At 41.2% G+C, this 22,571-nt stretch overlaps 2 protein-coding genes across 2 annotated transcripts in view; both read left to right on the top strand.

Moving 5' to 3' along the window:
* LOC141984914 (MFS-type transporter SLC18B1-like) overlaps nucleotides 1–2,508 on the top strand; it is a 30,726-nt gene extending 28,218 nt beyond the window's left edge. Inside the window, exons 12-14 of the mRNA XM_074948450.1 lie at nucleotides 585–682; nucleotides 791–833; nucleotides 1,117–2,508. Of these exons, the coding sequence (XP_074804551.1) occupies nucleotides 585–682; nucleotides 791–833; nucleotides 1,117–1,183 (208 nt within the window). The 3' untranslated portion in view covers nucleotides 1,184–2,508. The remainder of the gene's footprint in view (nucleotides 1–584; nucleotides 683–790; nucleotides 834–1,116) is intronic.
* Nucleotides 2,509–6,016: 3,508 nt separating this feature from the next.
* Nucleotides 6,017–21,020, top strand: LOC141984516 (pantetheinase-like). Its single transcript, XM_074947598.1, is given in 9 exon segments — nucleotides 6,017–6,229; nucleotides 6,294–6,376; nucleotides 6,458–6,505; nucleotides 11,767–11,909; nucleotides 11,912–11,958; nucleotides 13,709–14,000; nucleotides 16,547–16,917; nucleotides 17,847–18,017; nucleotides 18,293–21,020. Coding segments are annotated over 9 exon segments (1,488 nt in total). The 3' UTR covers nucleotides 18,413–21,020.
* Nucleotides 21,021–22,571: the final 1,551 nt, after the last annotated feature.

Raw genomic sequence — 22,571 nt, 5'->3', positions numbered from 1 at the left:
CAATCTTGGACAGTGAAACTATACTGAGTTACCTCCCTCTCTGTTTTCCATTAACTTCACAAGAAGTGAAGTCAATTGTAAACAGAGAGTAACGTTGTGCGACTGCATGAGAATGATACTGCACCGTATTTTCAGTACTGTACTAGTCACATTGAAGTCAGTGACCCTTGTAAGATGCTCAGCACCCCAGAAAACTGGGCACCTGTATAAATAGGTTAATTTTAAACACAAGGCCCCACTCCTGCATTAAGTTCTAGCACAAGCCGCTGCACAGTCCCATTGAAATCGGCGGGGCTCTGCATGAGCTCAGGAGTCAATGGGCCCCAAGTTTGAAAACATAGGCTTGTTTTTATTTTGAGTGGCTTTTTTTCCCGTCCACTAAATCTGAGTTTGGTGCATGGACTACAGTGACAGAGTCCCTGTGTCAATTACCTCTTGTACTGTACTGGGGCAACCCTGTGCCATCTGTACATTAGCTATAGATCTGAAACCTCTTGTCTCAACATATTGTAATAAAAACTCTTACCTGTGACCTTTGTAATTTGTTCCTTGAGATACCCATATTTCTTCTCTGATGTATTTAGAGGTTTTGTAGGACCAACATTAGGTGGATTCCTAAATGAGAAGCTGGGGTTTGAATGGGCTGCTGCCATACAAGGAGGATGGGCGTTACTAAGTGTAAGTAAAGCTAGTATTCTTGCTTGTTGCTTTTATTGCAGACTGCAACTGTAAAATATTACACAAATATTACAACTGTAATAATTGGTGGCCCTTTCTTTAACGGGACTAGCTATTGGAATACTCTATATCGTAGAGGCCTCACGAAAAGGAAGGTACTGTGGGACTTTTACATCCATTTCAAACCAGTTTTAAAAGGTTTTCATTAAGGAAAATATTTATCCCCCTCCCCCCCAACCATACTTCTGTTTCTTCACACAATCAGCCTAGTAATGAAAGAGACTTCAAACATTTCTGGGGGCACAGAATGCACTTCCATTTGTTTTGGGTTGTTTGTTTGTTTGTTTGTTTGTTAAATAATGCTAGCATTATGTATGCAAAAGTATCCAGAAGCTCTGTCAAACTGTTTCCTTTTTCCTTCCTTGCCTTCTCGAACAGATCCAATTTGCAGACCCCTCTGGGCACAAATGAAGAAAGTGCTCACCTATTGGCTAGTGAGACATAGCCAGGAATACTTCTGGATCAACATTTTTTTTTATTTTTTTTTAAAGTTAACTTAGTGATGAGAAGAGTGGACTTAACACCCAAACACATTGTTGCATAATTCTAGAGCTGCGAGAGCCACTTCCCATAATGCATAACGTGGATTATTTGTAATTGCAACATATTGCCACATTGCTGTTCTGATGCTCTATTTAAATACTGCATGCCTTTCTTTTGGATGTTCCTGCTGTGGATTGGTTGAACTGGTAAATCAGATGTCAGCCTGCTTCTCTGTGTTCACAGTACAGTGCATTGAAGAGAGATTTTTACACAGTGTGAAAGAACTATGTTTCAGTATGTTCTGTTCCTGTACTTGAATCTGCTAGGGACTATCCCAGACAGTCTGTCACTACCATGTTTTATTGTAATGTGCGTTTTCCTTTTTCTAAAAGGAAGATAATGGTTAAAATATATCTGATAATGTTTGATGTTCAAAGGGAATGTGAAACGGTGAGCGTAATGTTCTGTTAAATAAAACCAGGTAACTTCTTATTTCTAAATTCAGTGAATTTCTGTAGCCAAATGAGATTACAAGTGAGGATGGAAAGGAAGTCAGCCATCTCCCATGTCCTCCTGTTAAACATAGGAGTGGGAAGAAAAGGCAAATCTTGGGGAATGGGAGAGCTGAATTTATATGCTAGGTCATATTCAGTAAGTACAGCATTGCACCTGTTTAGACCAGGACTGAATTTGACCCATGATGGAAAGGGAATTGGGTCAAATTAGTCTGCATTTCTATTGGGTGTGTAGCCCATAGGGCTAGCTTTAGCATTTATTTTATTCAGCAATAATGTAAGGAAACTACAGGCCTGTATCCTATAAAACATTGGCTTCAGCAGTTAGCTTAAGGCTTTAGGTCTATGAAATTAAGCCATTTATCTGTGCCAAATGGTCACCCCTAAGTTTTGGGGAACTGAGAATAGTGTATAAGGGGGAAGTTTGTCCATAATGACACCAGCCAACCACAGGAACATGAGCTAACATCAGCTTGTGGATATCTTAGGATGGGAACATCTGCAGATGTCTGAACACAAGGGTGCCATGGCAATGAATTGATGTATATGATGAGTTGAGATCATTAATATACTAACCTACAGGAGAAGGGCAGCCCAACATTAGTAGGGTGAGGAGATACAAATAAGGAAGAGGGGAGAAACATCTGCTGAAAATGCATGAGATATAGTGGTGTCAGCTAACATAAAAGTATCCCCAGTCTGTGGGCAGGAAGAGAGAGAGAGAGATGTTCAGATGTAATATCTGTCTACCTTGCTGGGTTAGAGTATTTGTGACTTTGTATTAATAAATGTAATAAATAAATGTAATAAATGTATTAAACTATTGTAAATACAGAGGGGTTCCTAAACTATGTGTGTGTCACAACTCTGCACATCAAGGTTCCCAACCAAACAGTAATCTCAGTAATACTGGACCTGATCTTGGGACAAGAACCTGTCAAACCTCAGAGTGTGAACTGGGAATTCTTAAATAATCCATATAATTAATATACAATTCATAGATCAGGCTACAGGCCACTTACCTCTGCAACTATGGCAGAGTTTATTTCTTCAATATATAGAAAGTACATGCAAGATTCCCATCTCAAAAAGCTCTGAGCTTTATAATCAGGAACATCCAGTCAGCCTCACCCCTTGAGAGCAGCCAGCAGCATTCTAATGATAAATCCCACCTGTACTGTAGACTTCCCTAAATCCTGGAGGAATGGAGGGGCTTGGAAGGCAAGGTAAGAGTGAGGGGAGTGAGTGCCAAACTCCAGGAGCTGTCACAGAGATTGACCTGCCAACAGCATTTCTGCTGTATATCAAGAGGATTTCAAGCACCAGCTGACCACAACTATGGTCTTTTTTCTTTGAAAAGAAAAAAAAAAGGGGGGAGGGGGAGGGGAGGAGGTTGGTATAGATAGAGCCCTACACAGACACACAATTTGTATCCGCATCCAATCCACAAACATTGTCCACAGCTATAAAGCGGATATCCACAGATTTGCAGGGCTCTATGTGTAGGCCCACTTTACCTTTAGATTGATTGCTCTGCTAACACAATCCTGCATTCCTTTCACAGTTAGGTTTATTCCTACAAGCTTTAACATGGTTTGTCTCCTTGATAGATGCAGAAACTTGAAATTTCTTTGATTAACTTTAAACATTGTTTAATATAAATAGCTAAATATGTACATTTTATTTCCGAGCATCCTGCCTACAACACTTTTGTAGCTATATCTTAATACTCAGTAAAGGTGCAAACAAGTTTGTAATAACTTAAAAAATAAGTTACTGTGATGGCTTTGCTCTATTCCCTGCAGACAGGGCTCCTCCTCTTGGAGGTTCTGAGGAATAGCTCACTGGGTCAACACCCCTTACTGTGGTTGCTCACTGTCTCTCCACCTCTCTCTTTGTCTGCAGCCCATCTCTTGCCCCAGGAGGTGCTGCAGCCTCTTTGTGACTCAGCTCTCCAGCCAAATCAGTCTGTGTTCCCCCCGCCTTCCAGGGTTTTACCTAAAGTCCTTCTGCACAAAAAGTCCCAGGCAGTCTTCTCCAGCACTGCCCTGATGGTGCCAGTTCCTCAAGGGTGGGTACAGGAACTCGGGGCCACCCTCTACTCTGGGTTCCAGTCCATGGACCCTCAACCCAAGCATTTCTGGGCTTTCCTCTCACAGCTCTTACTGCTTCTTTCATAGACTGCTTCCTACAACTCCTGGTTTTCCTCCTTGGCCTGAGTGTACCAGCTCCAAACCCTCCTCCCTCTTCCCAGGGAGTGACTGCCCTTTCCCAGCAGCAACCCCTGTCTGTTGCCAGCTTCCTGGCTTTATAAGCCCCACTATTCCTGCAGAAGCTGAACCTGCTTGCAATCAATTCCCTGCTCCCTTGCTCTTCCTCCAGGTGCAGCCTATGGAGTTAATAGGCCTGCCTGTCAACCTTAACCCCTTCCAGTCCTGTGTGGGATGGACACCCTATCACAGTTATAGTAATTTTATTAATACCATATTTTGCATCAATATTAAGATCTCTCTCCCACAAGTGTCATCTTGAGATTTCTTTTAGAACAGGAAACTTTGGAATTTTACTTGTTCCATTTTAGAAAGAACATTTTTCTGAAACGTCAGAATTTTGTGTGGAACAGGAGTTTGTTCATAGCCACATCTACTAGTCAGACTTAGAGAGCGGTGTTGTACACCATCCAAGCATTTGGCAGGGTCAGGACTTACACTGTAAGATCTTCAGGACAAAAGCTTAATCATGTTAATTTTGTGCACCAAGTAGTCCCACTAATTTCATCTAGACTACACAGGAACATTAAAGAGGAAGGGTGGTCCAATGGTTAAGGTGCTAGGCTGCTACTCTAGAGATCCAGGTTCAATTCTCTGCCTTCCTGGAAAAATTTATTTTGATTAAAAACAAAAGACCCACAAAACAGTTTAGATTATAGCACATAACCAGTTCCCTACAAAAACAAAAAAACCTCTTTTTATTCAATATTTTACTGCTGGAACCATTTCAAAGAGGCTACCACCACTCCTCTCTTTCTGCTACCAACAATAAGAATAACAACACAAATAGGCTAATAGTAATAACACACAATGTTTTTTTGCACAGAAGTTGGTATAGTATTAAAAGTTGGTTCTCACTATTATATAGTCCTAAGCATTATTTTTATTCTCCTTTCACTTCAGGAGTATGCAGCTCTGGATATTTTTAATCAATAATGAACCAATGTATTGACCAGAATGAGTAGTTAAAGGCTCGTTTGGTGCGGGGTTTTCAGCAGTATTATGTTATTCTCAGTTAGTTCTATTATATGCAATATTTTTGTTCTCTGTGCTACTATGGAACTGAATATTCTGTGTTATATTAATAATTAACTCTTTTATTGCCTGGAACAAGCAGTTAAAGGTTAGTTTGGACTGTTTTTTTCATAACTAGTATGTTGCTCTCTTTGCCTTACATGTATCATTTTCGTCCCTTGTGCCACTTTAGAACAGAACGCAGGGGCAGTTTTAGTAATAAAGCTATTTATTGCCTGTAATGGCCAGTTAAAGCTCAGTTTGGCTGGGTTGTTCATTCGTACTCTGTTGTTCTCACTTGTTTGTGTAATTCTGGTTGTCTGTCCTACTTTGGAACCTACTGTTCCGGGGCATTTTAAAAATGGCTCTGGACCAGAACAGGTTAATGAGAGTGTGCTATTAACTGGTTCTCATTACTAAAATATTCTCAAGGTTGTCTGACTGGATCTGTTAATTTTAAAATCAGTTTTATTTTTTAAAATGCCATAGTGGGCAGTTCAGCTTTTACCCCTCCCATGAAATCCTGTTTGGTTTACTCGTGCAAACAGTTCTACTGGAGTAAATAAATTATTTGTGTGATTTAAGGCAGAAGGGTTTAGCCCAGCATGTGTAAGTAACTGGATCCTGCTGTGATTTCACCGTACTTGGTTTTTCTACTGAACTGGCTAGCCTTGAATTCACACCATCGTCTCTGCCATAGACATGCAGTGTTTCTAAATCAGCAGTGCGGTCTTTCTGCAGCTTTTGCCCAGTGACTTCTATGGCAACAAAAAGGTAATTAAAATGGCACAGCATTACTTGTGCAGGCCTTTTGCTCTTCGTGGTGTAAGACTTTCTAGATGTGGTAATTGTGTTGCACAATGTGGAGTTCCTGTAACAGAGTCCCATGATTAAATAGGTAATGAAGGTTTCCAAAGTGAGGCAATCAGTTTTCTGATTTAACCCCCTCACCTTGCCTACCCTTGCAGTCATCTGAGCAAGTACCAAGCTTCAAACATGGTCTATTCCCAGCCTCAAGTTTATGCTACAATTTTTACTTTGTCTGTCCTGAAGGCCTGTGCCTTGGACAGCTACATTGCAGCCGTGTATGAGCACTCAGTTATATTGTCAGAGGACACCAAAATACCGGTTTCTCCTGAAGATGCTTTGACGTTGATGAACAAAAATATGGATGTTGTGGAAGGGGCCATCAAAGCAGCAGCCCTGCAGGCTATTCTGTACTGAGATGTATTTATTTAAGTGGAGACTTATTTAATTTAGTCTGTTTTGCCAGGGTGCACGTATCATTGTGACTTCTGAAGATGGTATTTATGGCTGGGTTTTCACAAGAGAAACCATTTACCCCTATCTTGAGAAAAGAAATGGAGTACTTGTGGCACCTTAGAGACTAACCAATTTATTTGAGCATAAGCTTTCGTGAGCTACAGCTCACTTCATCATCCCAGATCCACAGGTGAACTGGATTTCATGTACTGACCCTGAAAGGTATTGTCTTTGCTACTAAAAGGGGGAGTGGGATGGTGGGGGAGAGGCAAAAATCTCCATTCAGCCGTGGAGATGAGCGACTTCATAGGGGCTTGGTTTCAGTGGTAGCCGTGTTAGTCTGTATCAGCAAAAAAAACCCGAGGCACTTCAGAGACTAACAAATTTATTTGGGCATAAGCTTTCGTGGACTAGAACCCACATCATCAGATGTACGTCGTAAAAGATAACAGGAGCAGGTATAAATACATGAAAGGATTTGGGTTGCTTTATCAAGTGTTAGGTCAGTCTAATGAGAGTAGCCTAATAAGTTTTTCATGATTGTTTTTTCCTCATAAAGTATAGTCAGGTTTAATTACATAAAGTATAATTACAGGTTTCAGAGTAGCAGCCGTGTTAGTCTGTATCTGCAAAAAGAAAAGGAGGACTTGTGGCACCTTACAGACTAACAAATTTATTTGAGCATAAGCTTTTGTGAGCTACAGCTCACTTCATCGGATGCATCATTAGTCTAATTACAGTTTCTCGGTTTCATTTAATGTACTTGTTGGGTTCAATGCTTATTTGAAAGAAAAACATGAAATGCAAGTTATAAGGGCTCTGCTTTTTCAATGAGCTCTATGTGGGAGCTGGGACATGATCAGGATCTAAGAAATGTTCACTATTGAAATGGGGGAAACCTGCTCCAAGGTTTAAAAAATAAATCCTATAATCTGTGTTTTTATCTGAACCCCAATTGAGCAATGAGCTGTGACATAGTGATCTTTCGTTAATGCTTGAATGCATTTTTGGTGATTAAATAAAAGTCAAAATCCAGTCAGTGTTAACTGGCGATCCTTGTGACCAGGTCCTAAGAGATATTCTGTGATGTCACAGTGCAATAATTTATGAAGAGCAAATATGAAAGAAATATTTCTAAGATGAAGGAATAACTTTATTTTAGTAGGTTAAGGGTGCATTTAAGGGAAAATAATCCAAATAACTTTATGCATTTTAGTACTAATATGTTAACAGTGTAAAGAAAAACACTACTGAACAAACAAAAATCAAAATTCAACTTGAATTACTTCAAAGAAGGACTTTCAGACCCTAATAATTTAAAGTCCTTGTTTTTTTTAAGCGATTGCTATCTCTGTATCTGAGTGCCCTGTTTAGCAGAATTGGGAAATGATTATAAAGTAACGGAAGCTGTCAACCTTTTTTTTCCTTTGTAAACTGTAACATTAGTTGAGATCATAATATTGCAGTTTTTAAAATTATTTATTTTTCAATGATCTTAAGACACATCACATCATCTTTAGTATTTTAATATGGTAGGATTACAGGAATCTCCTCAATCAATAGCTAATCATAGGAAAGGAAGGACCTCGAGAGGTCTTCTAGTCCAGTCCCCTGCACTCATGCCAGGACTAAGTATGATCTAGACCACTCCTGAGAGGTGTTTGTCTAATAAAAGGCAAAAAGAAAAGGAGTACTTGTGGCACCTTAGAGACTAACCAATTTATTTGAGCATAAGGTTTCGTGAGCTACAGCTCACTTTATCGGATGCATACTGTGGAAACTGCAGAAGACATTATAACATTTTATATAAGATATAATGTCTTCTGCAGTTTCCACAGTATGCATCCGATAAAGTGAGCTGTAGCTCACGAAAGCTTATGCTCAAATAAATTGGTTAGTCTCTAAGGTGCCACAAGTACTCCTTTTCTTTTTGCGAATACAGACTAACACGGCTGTTACTCTGAAACCTAATAAAAGGCAGTGATGTAATTCTGACACATCAGGGTACAATCCAGACTAATGAGTAGCTGTCACTCCGCCCTTTAACTTGGGGTGTCCTTTACTCTGCTTTGTTGATGTAGCCTCCAGATAATCTGGACCGCTCACAAACAGCAGCAGCAAGTCACTCCCAGCTGTGTATGCTGCAGCCTGCCAACCACACCCTGATTTGTGTTCCAGGGTGACACCTGCAACACCCCCCTCTCCTATATTTTCCCCCAGAAATGTATGTCCTGTGCTGCCCAGCCCCCTCCTGGACAAGACACAGTCATAAAAAAGTCTATTTCTTTAATAGAAATAATATGCACGCATTTTGTTACCCCAAATTGAGTTTCCCAGTTACTTCAATTTAAACACACTGGATTAGATTAAAACACTAAAACAAGCTTATAAACTAACAAGCGAGAGATTTTTAAGTGAATACAAGTAATGAGGTATAAAAATTAGATACAAGAAAAATAAATATAAAACACAACTGGTACTTGTTAAATTTAATTGTGTTAAATTCAAAGCAAAGTTGTTCTCACCACATGTTCTCAGAAGTCTTACTGGCCAAATTTCTTAGGGCAGGACCCCTTCTTCTATGTAATGGTTGCTTCCTTTGTCCCTTCTCAGTTAGTTAATCAATGGACACAGTGAGAGGAAGGAGGTGGGGTGCCTTGGGGTGTCTTCCCCTTCTTTTTATAAGATGCATTTCCAGCTGGGAGCATGGCGACAGGCAGTCTGTGTGGAAGGGAACTCCATGCTGCTTCTTTGTTAAGATTTTTTTTTTTTTTGCCCCTGCCCCCTTTCTTGCCAAAGAATGGCCACTTAGCAGGTAATGGCCTATTCACTGTGTTTACACCTAGCTGAGGCACTCTGAGGAACTGGTTTGGCCACTTCCCAGACTTTTCTGGAAAACATACTTTTACTCATGATCTCAGCTTACGTTTATAACTTCACATATAACGCTGCTATGTGAATTTTGCCATGATATTATATTGATCAGCAACTGATGAGTTTTTAAATGATATCTCCTAAGGCATACTTTGTACAAAGACTGTTACAATAGCGTGTAGAGTGTGGACATGAGTACATTCCGTCACAGTAATGTCAATACATGACAGCAATAGTGCTTGGCTACAATTAATGATTAATAATATATAGTCATAGAAATATTTGTTAATGTTTTGCCACTAGGTGGTACTAGAAGAACGAGTCAGTTTGTTTTTTCATCTACGTTTCAGTGATTTTCCCCAGCATGTTGGATTGCAAATGTTCCACCATCACTTGGGGCTAAGTAATGCCAGAGTTTAGCCATTCTGATGTTTATAAATACAGTAAATACTGGCTTTGTGTTTCAGCTGTGTTTGCCTTTAAAATATTGTTGATTGTTTGAGCAATGACATGGTGATCACCATTGCACAAAAGTAAAGAGATTTGGAGTTAAATACTAGCTCCATTGAAGTCCAATGGCAAAAATTTCCACTGATTTTACTGGGGCCAAGATTTTGCCCAACAATTTGTATAGTGGGGGTGCTGTGAGCCATTGAACCCAACTAAATCCTGTATATAATGGAAACCACTTCAAGACAGGGTGCTGGAGCATCCCCCAAACCCGTAGTTCCCTGCATCAAAGAATTTGCAATCCAAAACGGAAACAAGCAAAAGAAACTCAGATATTTTTGAGCTGGAGATTTAGGCTGAAGTGGGCCTTATTTAAAGGCTTAAACACAGTTATGGGTTCCTAGAGAAAATGTTTAATACTTCTTGGACCATCTTTCAATAGTTTAATTTAAAAAAAGCTGTATGTACACTAATCTCTGCAACCTATTATGGAACAGCCCCAAATTTTAAAATAAGTTTAAAAACTCACTTACCTTATATGAGGTAGCATGGTGTGTGTGCATGTGTCCAGGCGCCTAGACAAAAAACTCAGTTAAGATAGAAACCACATGAAAATTTAAGGGTAAAAAACATTACAAAGGTGTTTCAGTTATCCCAGAAACTAGCATTATAAATAGAATAGGGAGAATGACTGATTTTTTGTTTGGTTGGTTGGTTTGCTGGCAGTTTGGAATAATTAAAAAAACAAAAACAAACAAGAAAACTCCAACCCTTTGGTTCAGGTAAAACTCCAATTTTTTTATTTTTTTTTTTGAATTTTGACTAATGGAAAATGTCTGTTTCGAGTTCACCAAAATGTTTTATGTTACGTGAAGTGTTTTTTGTTTCTGGGCATTTTAAGGGCTAGATTTACAAAATTGGGGGTTATGGGAAGGAAAGCTGGTGGTGTTGGTACACATCCCTCCCGCCAATAACCTGTAGCCCAAGGGTTAGGTTATTCACCACGGATGGTATTGGTTACTTAAGGTAGGTCTCTATCAGCCTTTCCTGTTGAAGCTGTTCAACTTTGTGTAAAATATTTGAATGCTCATTGGGCCAGAGGACAACTCTGTAGCCTGGTGATTTTGCCCATGTCTAATTATAAACTCAGGGAAACTCAAGAGTTTCAGAGCAATTCAAACCTGTTAAGGTGTGGAAATGTACAATTTAAGCACTCAAACAATGTTAATTCCTGCCCTGTAGTGATGCTGTTCAATAACCATACAGTTATGACTAGGGCATTGTAGTGTTTGTGGTCATAGATTAAATTAAATTGATTTTTAAAGATACATTGGTTTTTTTACCCCATTTTCCCCACTCATGGTATAGAGGCCGGGCAAAAGAATGAAGGGATTTGCATGTACAGAATAAAAACTTGCTTCTGCAACGAGCTCCAAGCAGGTTCCAGGGTCTGCTTATGTGGAGCTTATTGTAGGATCAGAGCCTAAGAAATGTTCAGCATTAAGATAAGTGGTACCTGCTCAAAGATAAGACGGCACACAACGTGTGCAATTGTTCCTGAACTCAGATTGAACAGTGAGATGTGACATTGTCCTTATATTATATTTTGGTAACTAGTTAAACATTTGGATTTCAAGAATAAGCAAACAAACAAAACCCATGCATCCTCCCCTGGGATGTTTGTGGGGTGGGACAAAGGAGGGTTTGTTGTAATGTTGTTCTTTCACTTTCCCAAACCTCATTTCTGGCACTTAGTTTTGGCATTTCCTAATTGTAGAACCATAATAATGTTTTTTTATTTGTTGTGTGAATACACGTACATGTGTGTGGGGTTTTTTTTAGTGGAACCCAAACCCAATTCCTTGTAAGTGAGAGGAATCTAGTCTAAGACGAAAATGAGGTGTGGTGTGTGTGGGGAGAGACTGGAAGCACAATATCAAACTGTTCTGTCCAGTTAGGAAAACCCATACTGGCACAAAGGGAGACTTCTGGATTTTATTCTGAACACTTTGATAGACTCACCAATGGTCTATTCTGTACTTTCATTTGGTTACCCTACAACAGCAGTCTTTGAATTAAAATGATTAACTTAAATCCATCGTTCTTCTTCTGCTCCAAAGTCTTAGAATTTTTTTTTTTAATTTCTCACTGACCATTAGATTTGCTCCTGCACCAGTGCAGGAAAGACTCAGCTGCATGGCAAGGAGCAATGCTATCTATGTGGTTGCCAATATTGGGGACAAGAAGCCATGTAATTCCAGTGATCCCAAGTGCCCCAGCGATGGTCACTATCAGTACAATACTATGTTGTCTTTGATTCAGAAGGGAAATTGGTGGCACGCTACCATAAGGTAAGAAATAAACAACTTTGCACAGTTCAGTGCAGTAATTAACTCCTTTTAATCATATCTAGCATTTTCCCCCAAATTCTATAACTAAAACTATTGTGGAATGTATTTCGTGGTATGCAGAGGATCGGAGTGTAATGCCACGTTAAAGCAGGAAAGGTCACATTTTCAGTGTCTGTAGTCAGAGGAATTCGTTTTCCCAGCCAGAGCTGCAGAATCTGAGCTGAGGAAGCTTTAACCCCTATTTGTCAAAACATTAACCTTAAATGTTCCAGTCCAATCTAGTTCTTGCTTCAATGGGCAGCCACAATTGACTGCTCTTTCACAAAACTTATAAAGGACAGAAAATTAATGCCAAAAAATTAGCATGAACCCCAGGCAATACCTACTTGGAGTCTCTTAGGGCTTGTCTACACTGGCACTTTACAGTGCTGCAACTTTCTCGCTCGTGGGAAATGGGGAGGGAAACACCCCCCTGAGCGCAGCAAGTTTCAGCGCTGTAAAGCGCCAGTGTAGACAGTGCACCAGCGCTGGGAGCTGTGCTCCCCACTCTGGTAGGGGTTTTTTAGAGCGAGGTGGGGTTTTTTAGAGCGCTGGGAGAGCTCTCCCCCGTGGCAGCACTTTAGCGTTGCTGGTGTAGACTACCCTTAAGTAGCTGGTGACTTAAGTAGTCAGCTGAACTTGTGAGGCCTTACATTCAATTTGATGGTATTTCTTTGTTTGGGTGTAATGCGATAGCTTCTGAATGCCACATCCAATCAATTCCAAAGTTACAGGGAATGTTCTAGGCATCATTGGGAAGAACCCTATGGATTTTGGTGAAAATTAGGAAAACCTGAAGGGTGTAAATCTGATTAGCAGAGCCAGCAGCTGCAACCACTTTTGTAATTGTCTGTAGAACAAAGAACCAATTGACAGCAACCATTAATACCGTCCAGCATAAGAGCTTCCCCATCTCAGCTCTCTCCATCCTTCCGGTTGTTTAAAGTGTTAATGCCCTGAAAGAGAGGAAAACATGAGAATAAGAATAGTGGTAGGAGGAAATGAGCCATGAAGGTGCACACAAAGCCTCTGGTATGGGGCGGGGGGGCTAGGAGGGAATGGGGGACACAAAGAACCCTGACATTAGGGTGTCTCTGAAATGGAGGGGGATGGGAGGATGGTAATGAAGAAGCTGGGTGGGGAGGAGTGCAAAGAGCCACGGGTGTGTGCACCCTCATTCGCCTCTTGGCTCAGTGTGCAATGCTCAGCCTACAGATGCAACAAATTATGTCACTCTCTAGTAAGGAATTATGAGAACAAACTGTGAAACTACAGTAAGTTCCCCAAACTTAAATTTATATGTAACTAAAATCATGGTTTAAAAGCAAGGACACTAGAAATGCTAGCCACTAACTTGCTGTATCACTTTTTCTACTATTGTTGAAATTTAATTTGAGCTCCCAAAAGGCCATTTGGTCCCATTTATAAATATGAAGGGACAATCTCTGTGGGGTATGAAAAATCCAATATTTCATAAACTTCCTACCAATGAATAAATGCAAATACCATTCATGGAAGAGAAAAGGGAATCCTGTATAGTCCTGTCTGACTTTCCTTTGTATCATAATCCAGCCTCTTTCAATGTGGAAAAAAATAGAATTTAACAGAAACATAGACTCTGTATTCCCTGTATTTATGTAAACAATTTAACTGCACTGAGTTCTGATTTATATGGCCTAATATATTTCCTTTCTCTCTTTCCCATAAACAGTACAACCTCTTTGTGACAGAAACTCAGTTCGATTACCCTAAGGAGCCAGAGTTTGTCACCTTCAATACATCCTTTGGAAAGTTTGGCATTTTCACTTGTGCGGACATACTTTTCCATGATCCTGCTGTGGTCCTGATGAGCAAGTTACAAGTGGATACTGTGCTGTTCCCAACAGCGTGGATGAATACTCTACCACTTTTGTCTGCTTGTCAGTTCCACTCTGCATGGGCTATGGGAATGGGCATCAATTTTCTTTCAGCGAATACACACAACTCCAGTTTAGATATGACAGGTAATTTACAATCTTGGGTTAACTGATTTGGTATCTTAGGCCCTGATCCTGCAAACTCTTATGCACCTGCTTCAAGTTCAGCGTGTGAATAGTCTAACTGACTTCAGTAGAGCTACTCATATACTTAAATTTATGTATGTGTGTGTTTGGAGGATCTGAGTCTTAGTAATGAATGTTTACAGATAGAGCAGAAATAAAATGTTAAATTCAGAACGAAGTTTTTTTTTTTTAGGTTAATCTGTAGAACTTAAATTCCTTGTTAAGTAATAATTGCTGAAGTTCGATTTTATAGTTCAATGTAGTCTCACCACAGACCTTGATTTCAGAAATCCCATGTAACTATTGTTTGTTAATCTGACATAACAAACTTGTATCTCCACTAGATAGAGACTTAGTACTGAAGAATACTCTTAATTGAGTTGTGATGGCTGATTTTCATGCAATATCTGTTTGCTTTATAAACTAGTGTAAAACTTTTTTTATAGACTTGTGTTCCTTGACACTTTTTTTTCAGACAGTTGCTAGGATTCATACATTGTAGTTGTGTTATGTTCATTGTCACAGAGCAATAGCGTAGTATACAATATGATATATCTGTTAAGGATGGGCCTAACACTTGCATAACTATTACATTAATATGAACAGACTTGTCATTCCTTTTTCATATATGAGGCTTTTCCAATTTATAGCTTAGTATTATGTTAGCCGATGGCCAAGGATGTTTGGTGAGGTGCCAGCTATGCCTGTTTTATACCATCCGTGACTTTAACCGCTAGGACGCACTGTCCCTTCGCGGCGGGCAGCCCGGGCTAGGCTGACGGATGCCCCAAGGTCCTAACCACCCGTGACTTTAACTGCTAGAGCTCAGAGCTCCTTCGCAGCGGGCAGTCAGGATTGACTGACAGGCGCCCCAAGAGTTTGCCCCGTGGAGGCGGCACAACTCAACGCTAGGCTCTTAGTACTCTCACCTAATGGCCAGGCTTTATAGCCAAAACGGCTGAGGTTCTTTAATTGTGTTGGCTGCTTTACAGTAAACCAGAGAAACAAGTCAGGCTTATGCACAAATGGTTACCAAAATTTATTAAACTAGATTCTAATCATGTGGTTACAAAATTGCTAGTGCCTACTTATTTAAATGTAGAGATGTTACACACACACACAAACAAGTTACAAAACTGAAGCTACAATCCCAAAGAAAGAAAACAAAGTATAGAGCTCTATTTCAAAATATGTGTACACTAAAGATAGGAGATCAGGTGTGGGTGCTTCTTACCCTCCTTGCATCTCTCGATTCCAGCGGTGCCAAGCCAGGATCGGTCACTCAATTCCGCGGAAAGACGAATAAGGGACAAGGCTTAGGGACCCTCTTAGCTGCAGAAGCCTTGGGAGGCTGTCACTTATCTGACCAGCAGATAGATAGTGAAAAGCACTCAAAAATCATGGTGCTGTAGGTCCCCTACTTATACCTCTGTACTCCTTTATTCTCTTTCTCCTTTCTTATGCCAAATTGGGGCTGGTCTGTCTGGGTGACGCCAGCTCTCGCAAGAGTAGTTTACACTTGCAAGGGAGAGAAACAATAAGTTTTGACTACTGGACATTCCTTTTATTAGGGTAAATATTTTCCCACCTAGGATGTTGGTGTGTGTGCATCATGCTATTTAGTAGGGGCTAAGAGCCATGTCTGTCACAGCGCCTCTGCCTGCTGTGAGCCTAATCGTTGTATATCCCAGAGGCACATTGTAGCAGCACACCTGTGCTTCTCACAGCTTCAAAGGCTGTGCTGGAATTCATGTTAAGTGCCCTGTTGTTTTGGCTTCCGTTTCCCAGCAATGCTGGTCTGGGGGGGGCGGGGGGGGGCTGGCTGGCTGGCTACATATTAGTGTCGGGGAGCATTTCCAGCTGATAGCTAGCACTAAACTTTTTGCTACTTGGGCTCTTTATTTAGGCATCTTCACAGGCATCTCCACTGATTTTGAGTCATTGCTATGCTAAAGTTAGATGGCCCCATTCTTTCCTCAGACATGTTTTATGTGGGTGGGTGGGTGGGATGTTTTTTGGTATTGTAAAATAAAAATGATAGCCACACATTTAAGACCTACGTGGAGGTTCAAAGGTAAGGGATTTCTTGGCACATGTTTTCCCTAAAATGTTGTATTTGCTTTACAGTGTTACCGGCCACTCTGCCAAATAAAAACTGCATAAGAGAGACAAGACTAAATTCAAGGAATATAAGAGTGTAATTTACACCTTCCTTCCCAATCGCTGTAATTTACAACAGTTTAGTCACACTTATTAGCATGTGATTTATCGCCCATTACATGTCACTTACCTGCTGTGAAACCTTTGAATTTGAATTTGTTCCCATTGACATCTATGAGCATTAGACCAGGCTTATAGTGTGTAAAAGCTTTAATTTTGATTTTAAGATAGTTCTGACAATAACAGAATGAAACTCTGCACATGTTTAACGTGTGATGATAAAGTGCATAATATGAAATGGGTAATTCCTTTCTGATTAAAAACTCCCTCTTGTCTTTCACACACAGGGAGTGGCATCTATGCACCAAATGGACCCAGGGCATTTCATTACAATACAGAAACAGAGAACGGTCACCTCCTGGCTGCAGAGCTGAGTTCACACCCTCGTCTTTCTCCCACTTACCCTATTGTCAACGGGAGCTCAGATGCCACAAGCATCAAACAATTCTCACCAAATGACCATGATTTCAGCGGAGTCATTTACTTTGATCAGTTCACCTTCACCGAACTCACTAAGCCTGAAGGAAATCGTACAGTTTGCCAGAAGGACCTTTGCTGTCATTTGAGCTACAGGATGGCGGAGAAGCGAGAAGATGAAGTATATGTGCTAGGTGCTTTTGATTGCCTTCATGTTGTTGAAGGAGAATACTATCTGCAGGTAAAGCTTTTCTCTTTATTTCTGATGGGGTAGGGTGGCGGAGGGCTGGAACATCCCTTTTCCAATTGGAGCCCTTCACATCTGCCCCAAGGGATAGTTAGATACTTCATCACACAGTGCTTTTCTTAAAACAAATGTTTGAGAAATAGGATGCTATTAACCCCACAGGTCATCTTTACCCAGTTTAGGATCTTGATGCTTCCTGTTCTGTCTCTGATGTAAGTGATCAGAGGTCTGTGATGTCTTTCCCAGCCAAAGGCCTGGGTTTATCTTTGAATATAAGGGTTCAGAGAAGTTGGTGTCTGAACCTGGAAGGGAAGGCACACAGCCCCTCCCTAAAACGCATACTAACTTTAGGAGGACAGCCTGTTGCAGCACTTGCTGACTCAGCAGATATTCTCTATCCTGTGGGACAGCTTGTTTCAGCTGTGAACATTTTGCAACAGGTTGAAGCGGTGCTCATGCTGATAGGACTTTTTTATGTATTACTGGGATTGCAAGCTAATGTATCTAAGAAACAGGGATATAATCCACTCTTTACACACAGCTTTTGAGTTTGTTCTTATTTCCAGTGTAGTACCATGTCTAGAGCATTGTGTAAGCCTAAATGGATCCTTCTGTGTAGGACAGGCAAATATCCCCATTTCACTGATAATGAAACTGAGACAGAGCTGAAGTGATTTGTTCAGGCCACAAATTGTGTCAACTGCAGAGCTATAATTGAGTGGATAAATACACCCACACACCAGTCGCACAGGTGAAGCATTCTGTTGAATTACGAGGCATCAGAGCATCCGTGGGTCTGACTTAATTACATGAGGAAATATTTTTATAATGCCTTGACAATGAAAGGCTTTTCCTGCTGTCTAAGCCTGGCTCTTGTTTACTGTAAGCTCTCCAAATGTATCCCCTCTGTTTCTTCCCCATAGATATGCACACTACTGAAGTGTAAAAGCACAGACTTGAAAACTTGTGGGCACCCAGTGGCTACTGCTCACACCAGCTCTGACACATTCTCTCTCAGCGGCACGTTTGCCACTAGCTACGTCTTTCCAGAAGTCTTGCTCACTGGGGTTCAGCTGGCGCCTGGAGAATTTCAGGTAAAAGGATGCCCTTGAGCTGTTTCAGACTTGCATTTCAAAGGATCTTACCCTAAGATGACAAAGGCTGGTGCTAAACATAAAAAGTGTCCAACAATGACAGCTTGGGTATGCTCAGAGGCCTTCTGCTCTTGGTAATTGGCTTGAGTCAGAGATTGGGTTGTACATTACATGCCTTTTTCCAAGCTAAACTGAAATACGTGAACATATGAATGTTGTCCGCACACTGCTTTGCTTTGTTAATGGTCCTGTTTATCTTTCTTCTCTCAAACTAGGTATTAAGTGATGGACGTCTGATAAACCAGAATGGCACTTCTAAACCAGTCCTGTCAGTGACACTCTTTGGGAGGTGGTATGAAAAGGACCCTCCACACCCACAACAGGCTTTCCCATGATGTGGCTATTGATGCTTTTTAGCCTTCTCAGAATAGGAACATCCTGAAATGTTAATCTGTGTTAACTACAGTCATTATCTAGTATCTTTTATTTTTCATATTCTGCAATGTGAATATATTCTGTCTAGTCAGTGCACGTTACTTTATTGCCACAATTCCATTACAAAACCAATTAATTGGACAGCAGCTCTGCATCTTTATTAACTGTTAGCCTCTACTTGCTACTGGCTTGATCTTGCTGCCATTCAAATTGATAGAAAAACTTCCACTAACTTTAATATGGCGGGATCAAGCCCTTTATCAGCAGATATTGGCCTGAGCAACAAAACTCACTTTAGAACCTGGATTTTTAATCCCCTTAAAACTTTTACTTTGCGAGTTGGGGTAGAGGTCAATTCTGGGATTTTGTTCAGGCCCACATCTAAACAAAACTGCTGATAAATCAGAGATTTATATAAACTATTAATTAGATCCATTCTTCTGAGTTGTCAATCCAATACCTTCCACGAGTACTGTAATTACTTTGAAAAAGAGAAAAAATTGAAATCCTTCAATTAGACAATGTAGTTACATTTTCAAAAAACATAGTCTTCAAACAGTGATCTGTACCCATGCAATAAGTCCTGAAAAAGCCAGGAAATGTCCAATAGCGTACACACAGGTCTTTGTACCCTCACTATTTCTAATGCACCCATCACAATCAAAATAGCAAGATAAAAAAAAAGGATTTGGGTGTGTTCTGTTGAATGATCTGTGTTTTTTAGGGTCCTACATATACTTAACCATATGGTTAACTTGACTTGTATTAGTTGTTCTGTTGTAGTCAGTGTACTCACATGTGTTACTTCATATGTCTGAGTGTTCACATGAGTGAGGCCTATACTTTACTGGAAGTAGAACATATGAACTTCTTCTTTCTGGAGTGATTTAAATGGGGTGTGTGTTTTTTTGACTCAGTTACTTTTCAAATTAAGATATGAGTATCCATTTTCTAATTATAATTAAATGCAATTGTTTAAGATGAAAAAAACCCTGCATTCAGATTGTAGTCTTCAGCAATTTTTATTTCTGCTTTTATTTTGTAGACGTACTTAATCAGGTATTCAACTATTGCACATGTGACCAAGGTTAAACATCATAAGATAGACTCACATTTTAGTCTGTGTGCTGTCACTAAAATACAACCACCCTACATAACCCCAAAGGCAACCAGAATAAAGAGAATGGGAAAAACTTTTTAACTCAGGTTTCAGAGTAGCAGCTGTGTTAGTCTGTATCCGCAAAAACGAGAGGAGTACTTGTGGCACCTTAGAGACTAACCAATTTATTTGAGTATAAGCTTTCATGAGCTACAGCTCATCGGATGCATTCAGTGGAAAATACAGTTACTGCATACTATGGGAGAAGAAGTGATTTGAAAAAATCCCAGGAAGAAAGGGGGAATGGAGGAAATATGGATCAGTTGGAGGGGGAAAACATCAAGTTTAAGATAGGGTGAGATTCCCCATACCAAGACAAAGAAACCTCTGTAAGGAAAGGCTTGAATAAGACTTGTGATTCCAGATTCCAAGATTCATTCTGCCTCTGAGAAATTGCCTTGTTGAACCCAGTTTCTTTCTGTGACACCACACTATCAACAGCCTCTGTTTCCCCAGGACAAGTCAGGTCTTAGCATGCCACACTAATCAGGTTTTCCTGCTTCACTTTAAATCAAACTAAATAGTGTCAAGCTCTTAGGCCAATGCTGATGCATCCGATGAAGAGAGCTGTAGCTCACAAAAGCTTATGCTCAAATAAATTTGTTAGTCTCTAAGGTGCCACAGGTACTCCTTTTCTTCAGACATATCACTTCATAGGCCCAGTTTATGCAAGATGCTGAGCCCCTTTTGTCTTACGAGGAGTTGAAGGGACTCAACTCATCACTGTATGTGCTCCTCAACCTTTTAAGCCACCATTCTTAATTGGGAAAAGCACTGTCTGTCTGATACCTGTCATAATCTCCACATCAGAGGTAAGAGATATTACCCTGCGTGATTTTGGGCAAGTCATTTTTCTGTGGGAGAGCAAGGAATTGAATCAAAATCCCTGAGTCCGACTCCAGTGCCTTAACTGCAAAACAGTCCTCTTCTTCTCAGTGCAGTGTGTGCTGTGTATGGCTTCTGAAGTATGGGTGACGCTAAGCATTCCTTTATTCACACCCTACACACTATTGTAGTAGTCTTTGTACAAGATGTCATAAATATAAAGGGAAGCGTAACCACCTTTCTGTATACAGAACTATAAAATCCCTCCTGGCCAGAGGCAAAAGCCTTTCACCTGTAAAGGGTTAAGAAGCTAAGATAACCTCGCTGGCACCTGACCAAAATGACCAATGAGGAGACAAGATTCTTTCAAAGCTGGAGGCGGGAGGGAACAAAGGGTCTGTCTGTGTGATACTTTTTGCCAGGACCAGGTCAGGAATGCTCTTCAGAACTCCTGTAAAAAGTTAGTAAGCAATCTAGCTAGAAATGCGTTAGATGTGCTTTTGTTTAATGGCTGGTAAAATAGCTGTGCTGAATGGAATGTACATTCCTGTTTTTGTGTCTTTTTGTAACTTAAGGTTTTGCCTAGAGGGATTCTCTATGTTTTGAATCTGATTACCCTGTAAGGTATTTACCATCCTGATTTTACAGAGGTGTTTCTTTTACTTTTGCTTTAATTAAAATTCTTCTTTTAAGAACCTGATTGCTTTTTCATTGTTCTTAAGATCCAAGGGTTTGGGTCTGTGTTCACCTGTACAAATTGGTGAGGGGGGTCTTTCATGCAGGTCCCCACATCTGTACCCTAGAGTTCAGAGTAGGGAAGGAAGCTTGACACAAGATATGCCTTGTGAAGTATCATTTGAAAACTAATAACTCACTGATAATTAATATTTTTGTGTTGTATGGATGTGATGGGTATTAAGAGTTATGAATATATGCTGGAATTGTGCCTGAAAAGTGTGTAACTAGGTATGGCAGGGGAACTTGTTAAACAGGTCTATCCTAAACAAAATGTGTTTACCTCAATTTACATATAAGCATTAAACAAACCCATCAAGCTAACAAGGGATGGAGGTAAATCTCACAATAAGAAGTTGCGGAGAAGACAGCATGTATACCCAGAAGAAGAGAGAAGCTTGGTCTGGGTTTTACTTTTCAGAAGAATTCATTTCGAAGGCTTACTGGTATGGGCGTGGGTGAACCGTGGGCTTGGGGAGGCTAGCCCCTGCCAGCCTGCCCCTTCTGTCTGGGGTGCCGCCCCTTCCCCCACCGGAGCCCAGAGGCCCCTCCCCCAGCCCTGGAGCGCCAGGCAGGCAGGCAGCGTGGCCCCGAACCCCAGAGTGGCGGGCGGGCGGGCAGGCAGGTGTGTTGAAGTCTCTGGCTGATCATGGCCCTCAGCATGCTGGGTGGGCAGGCAGCATGAGCACCAGCTCCAGCCGCCCAGAGTCCCTGGCTGCAGGCCAGCCCCTACAGCCCCAGCCCAGGGCAAGGGTGTTGGAGCTCTCCCAAAAGTGGGCATGGCTGGGGGCCCGCACCTGAGGTGGAGATGAAAGCAGCACCCTGCCCAGGGCAGGTGGAGGGACCCAGGCTCCCCACAGCTGCCTGTGCAGCTCTCCCCAACCTGCCTCTGTGCGGGGGGGGGGGGGGGTGCAGGGGGCCACAGAGCTGCAGCCCAGCCATGATAAGAGCTGGGCAGGCAACTGTGGGGAGCCCCAATGAACCTTCTACCTGCCTGGGGGGTGGGGCCTTGGGGGGAAGAGGAGGGGAAGGGGTCAGGGTCTGCCCTGGCAAAAACTGGACTGGGCCAGGCCTGTCCATTTTCAAAAAGTGGGAGGGCAATGGCACCCTTCTCACACACACACCCCCCCAGTTCCAGTGCCACTGCCCTGGGGCCCTGGTCATAGGGGAGGGAAGAGCTGCAGCAGAGCATGGCGGGAAGCAGGAGGAGGTCTGGGGGAGGAGTGTGGGCAGGGCCATGCAGGGAGTTTGGGTAGGCTGAGCCTTCCCCTGCCTTTAATACCCGCTGCAGTATAAAGAAGGGGGGCTGAACAACAAGTGATAAGCAATTGAATCAACTGATTGTATACAACATTACTGTATTATAAAAGTGTATAGAGAGAACTTTTCTGAAAGCTAAT

Source organism: Natator depressus, chromosome 3 (genome assembly GCF_965152275.1).
Source record: "Natator depressus isolate rNatDep1 chromosome 3, rNatDep2.hap1, whole genome shotgun sequence".
Lineage (NCBI taxonomy): Eukaryota > Metazoa > Chordata > Testudines > Cheloniidae > Natator > Natator depressus.
This window is presented reverse-complemented; position numbering and strand designations above follow the sequence as displayed.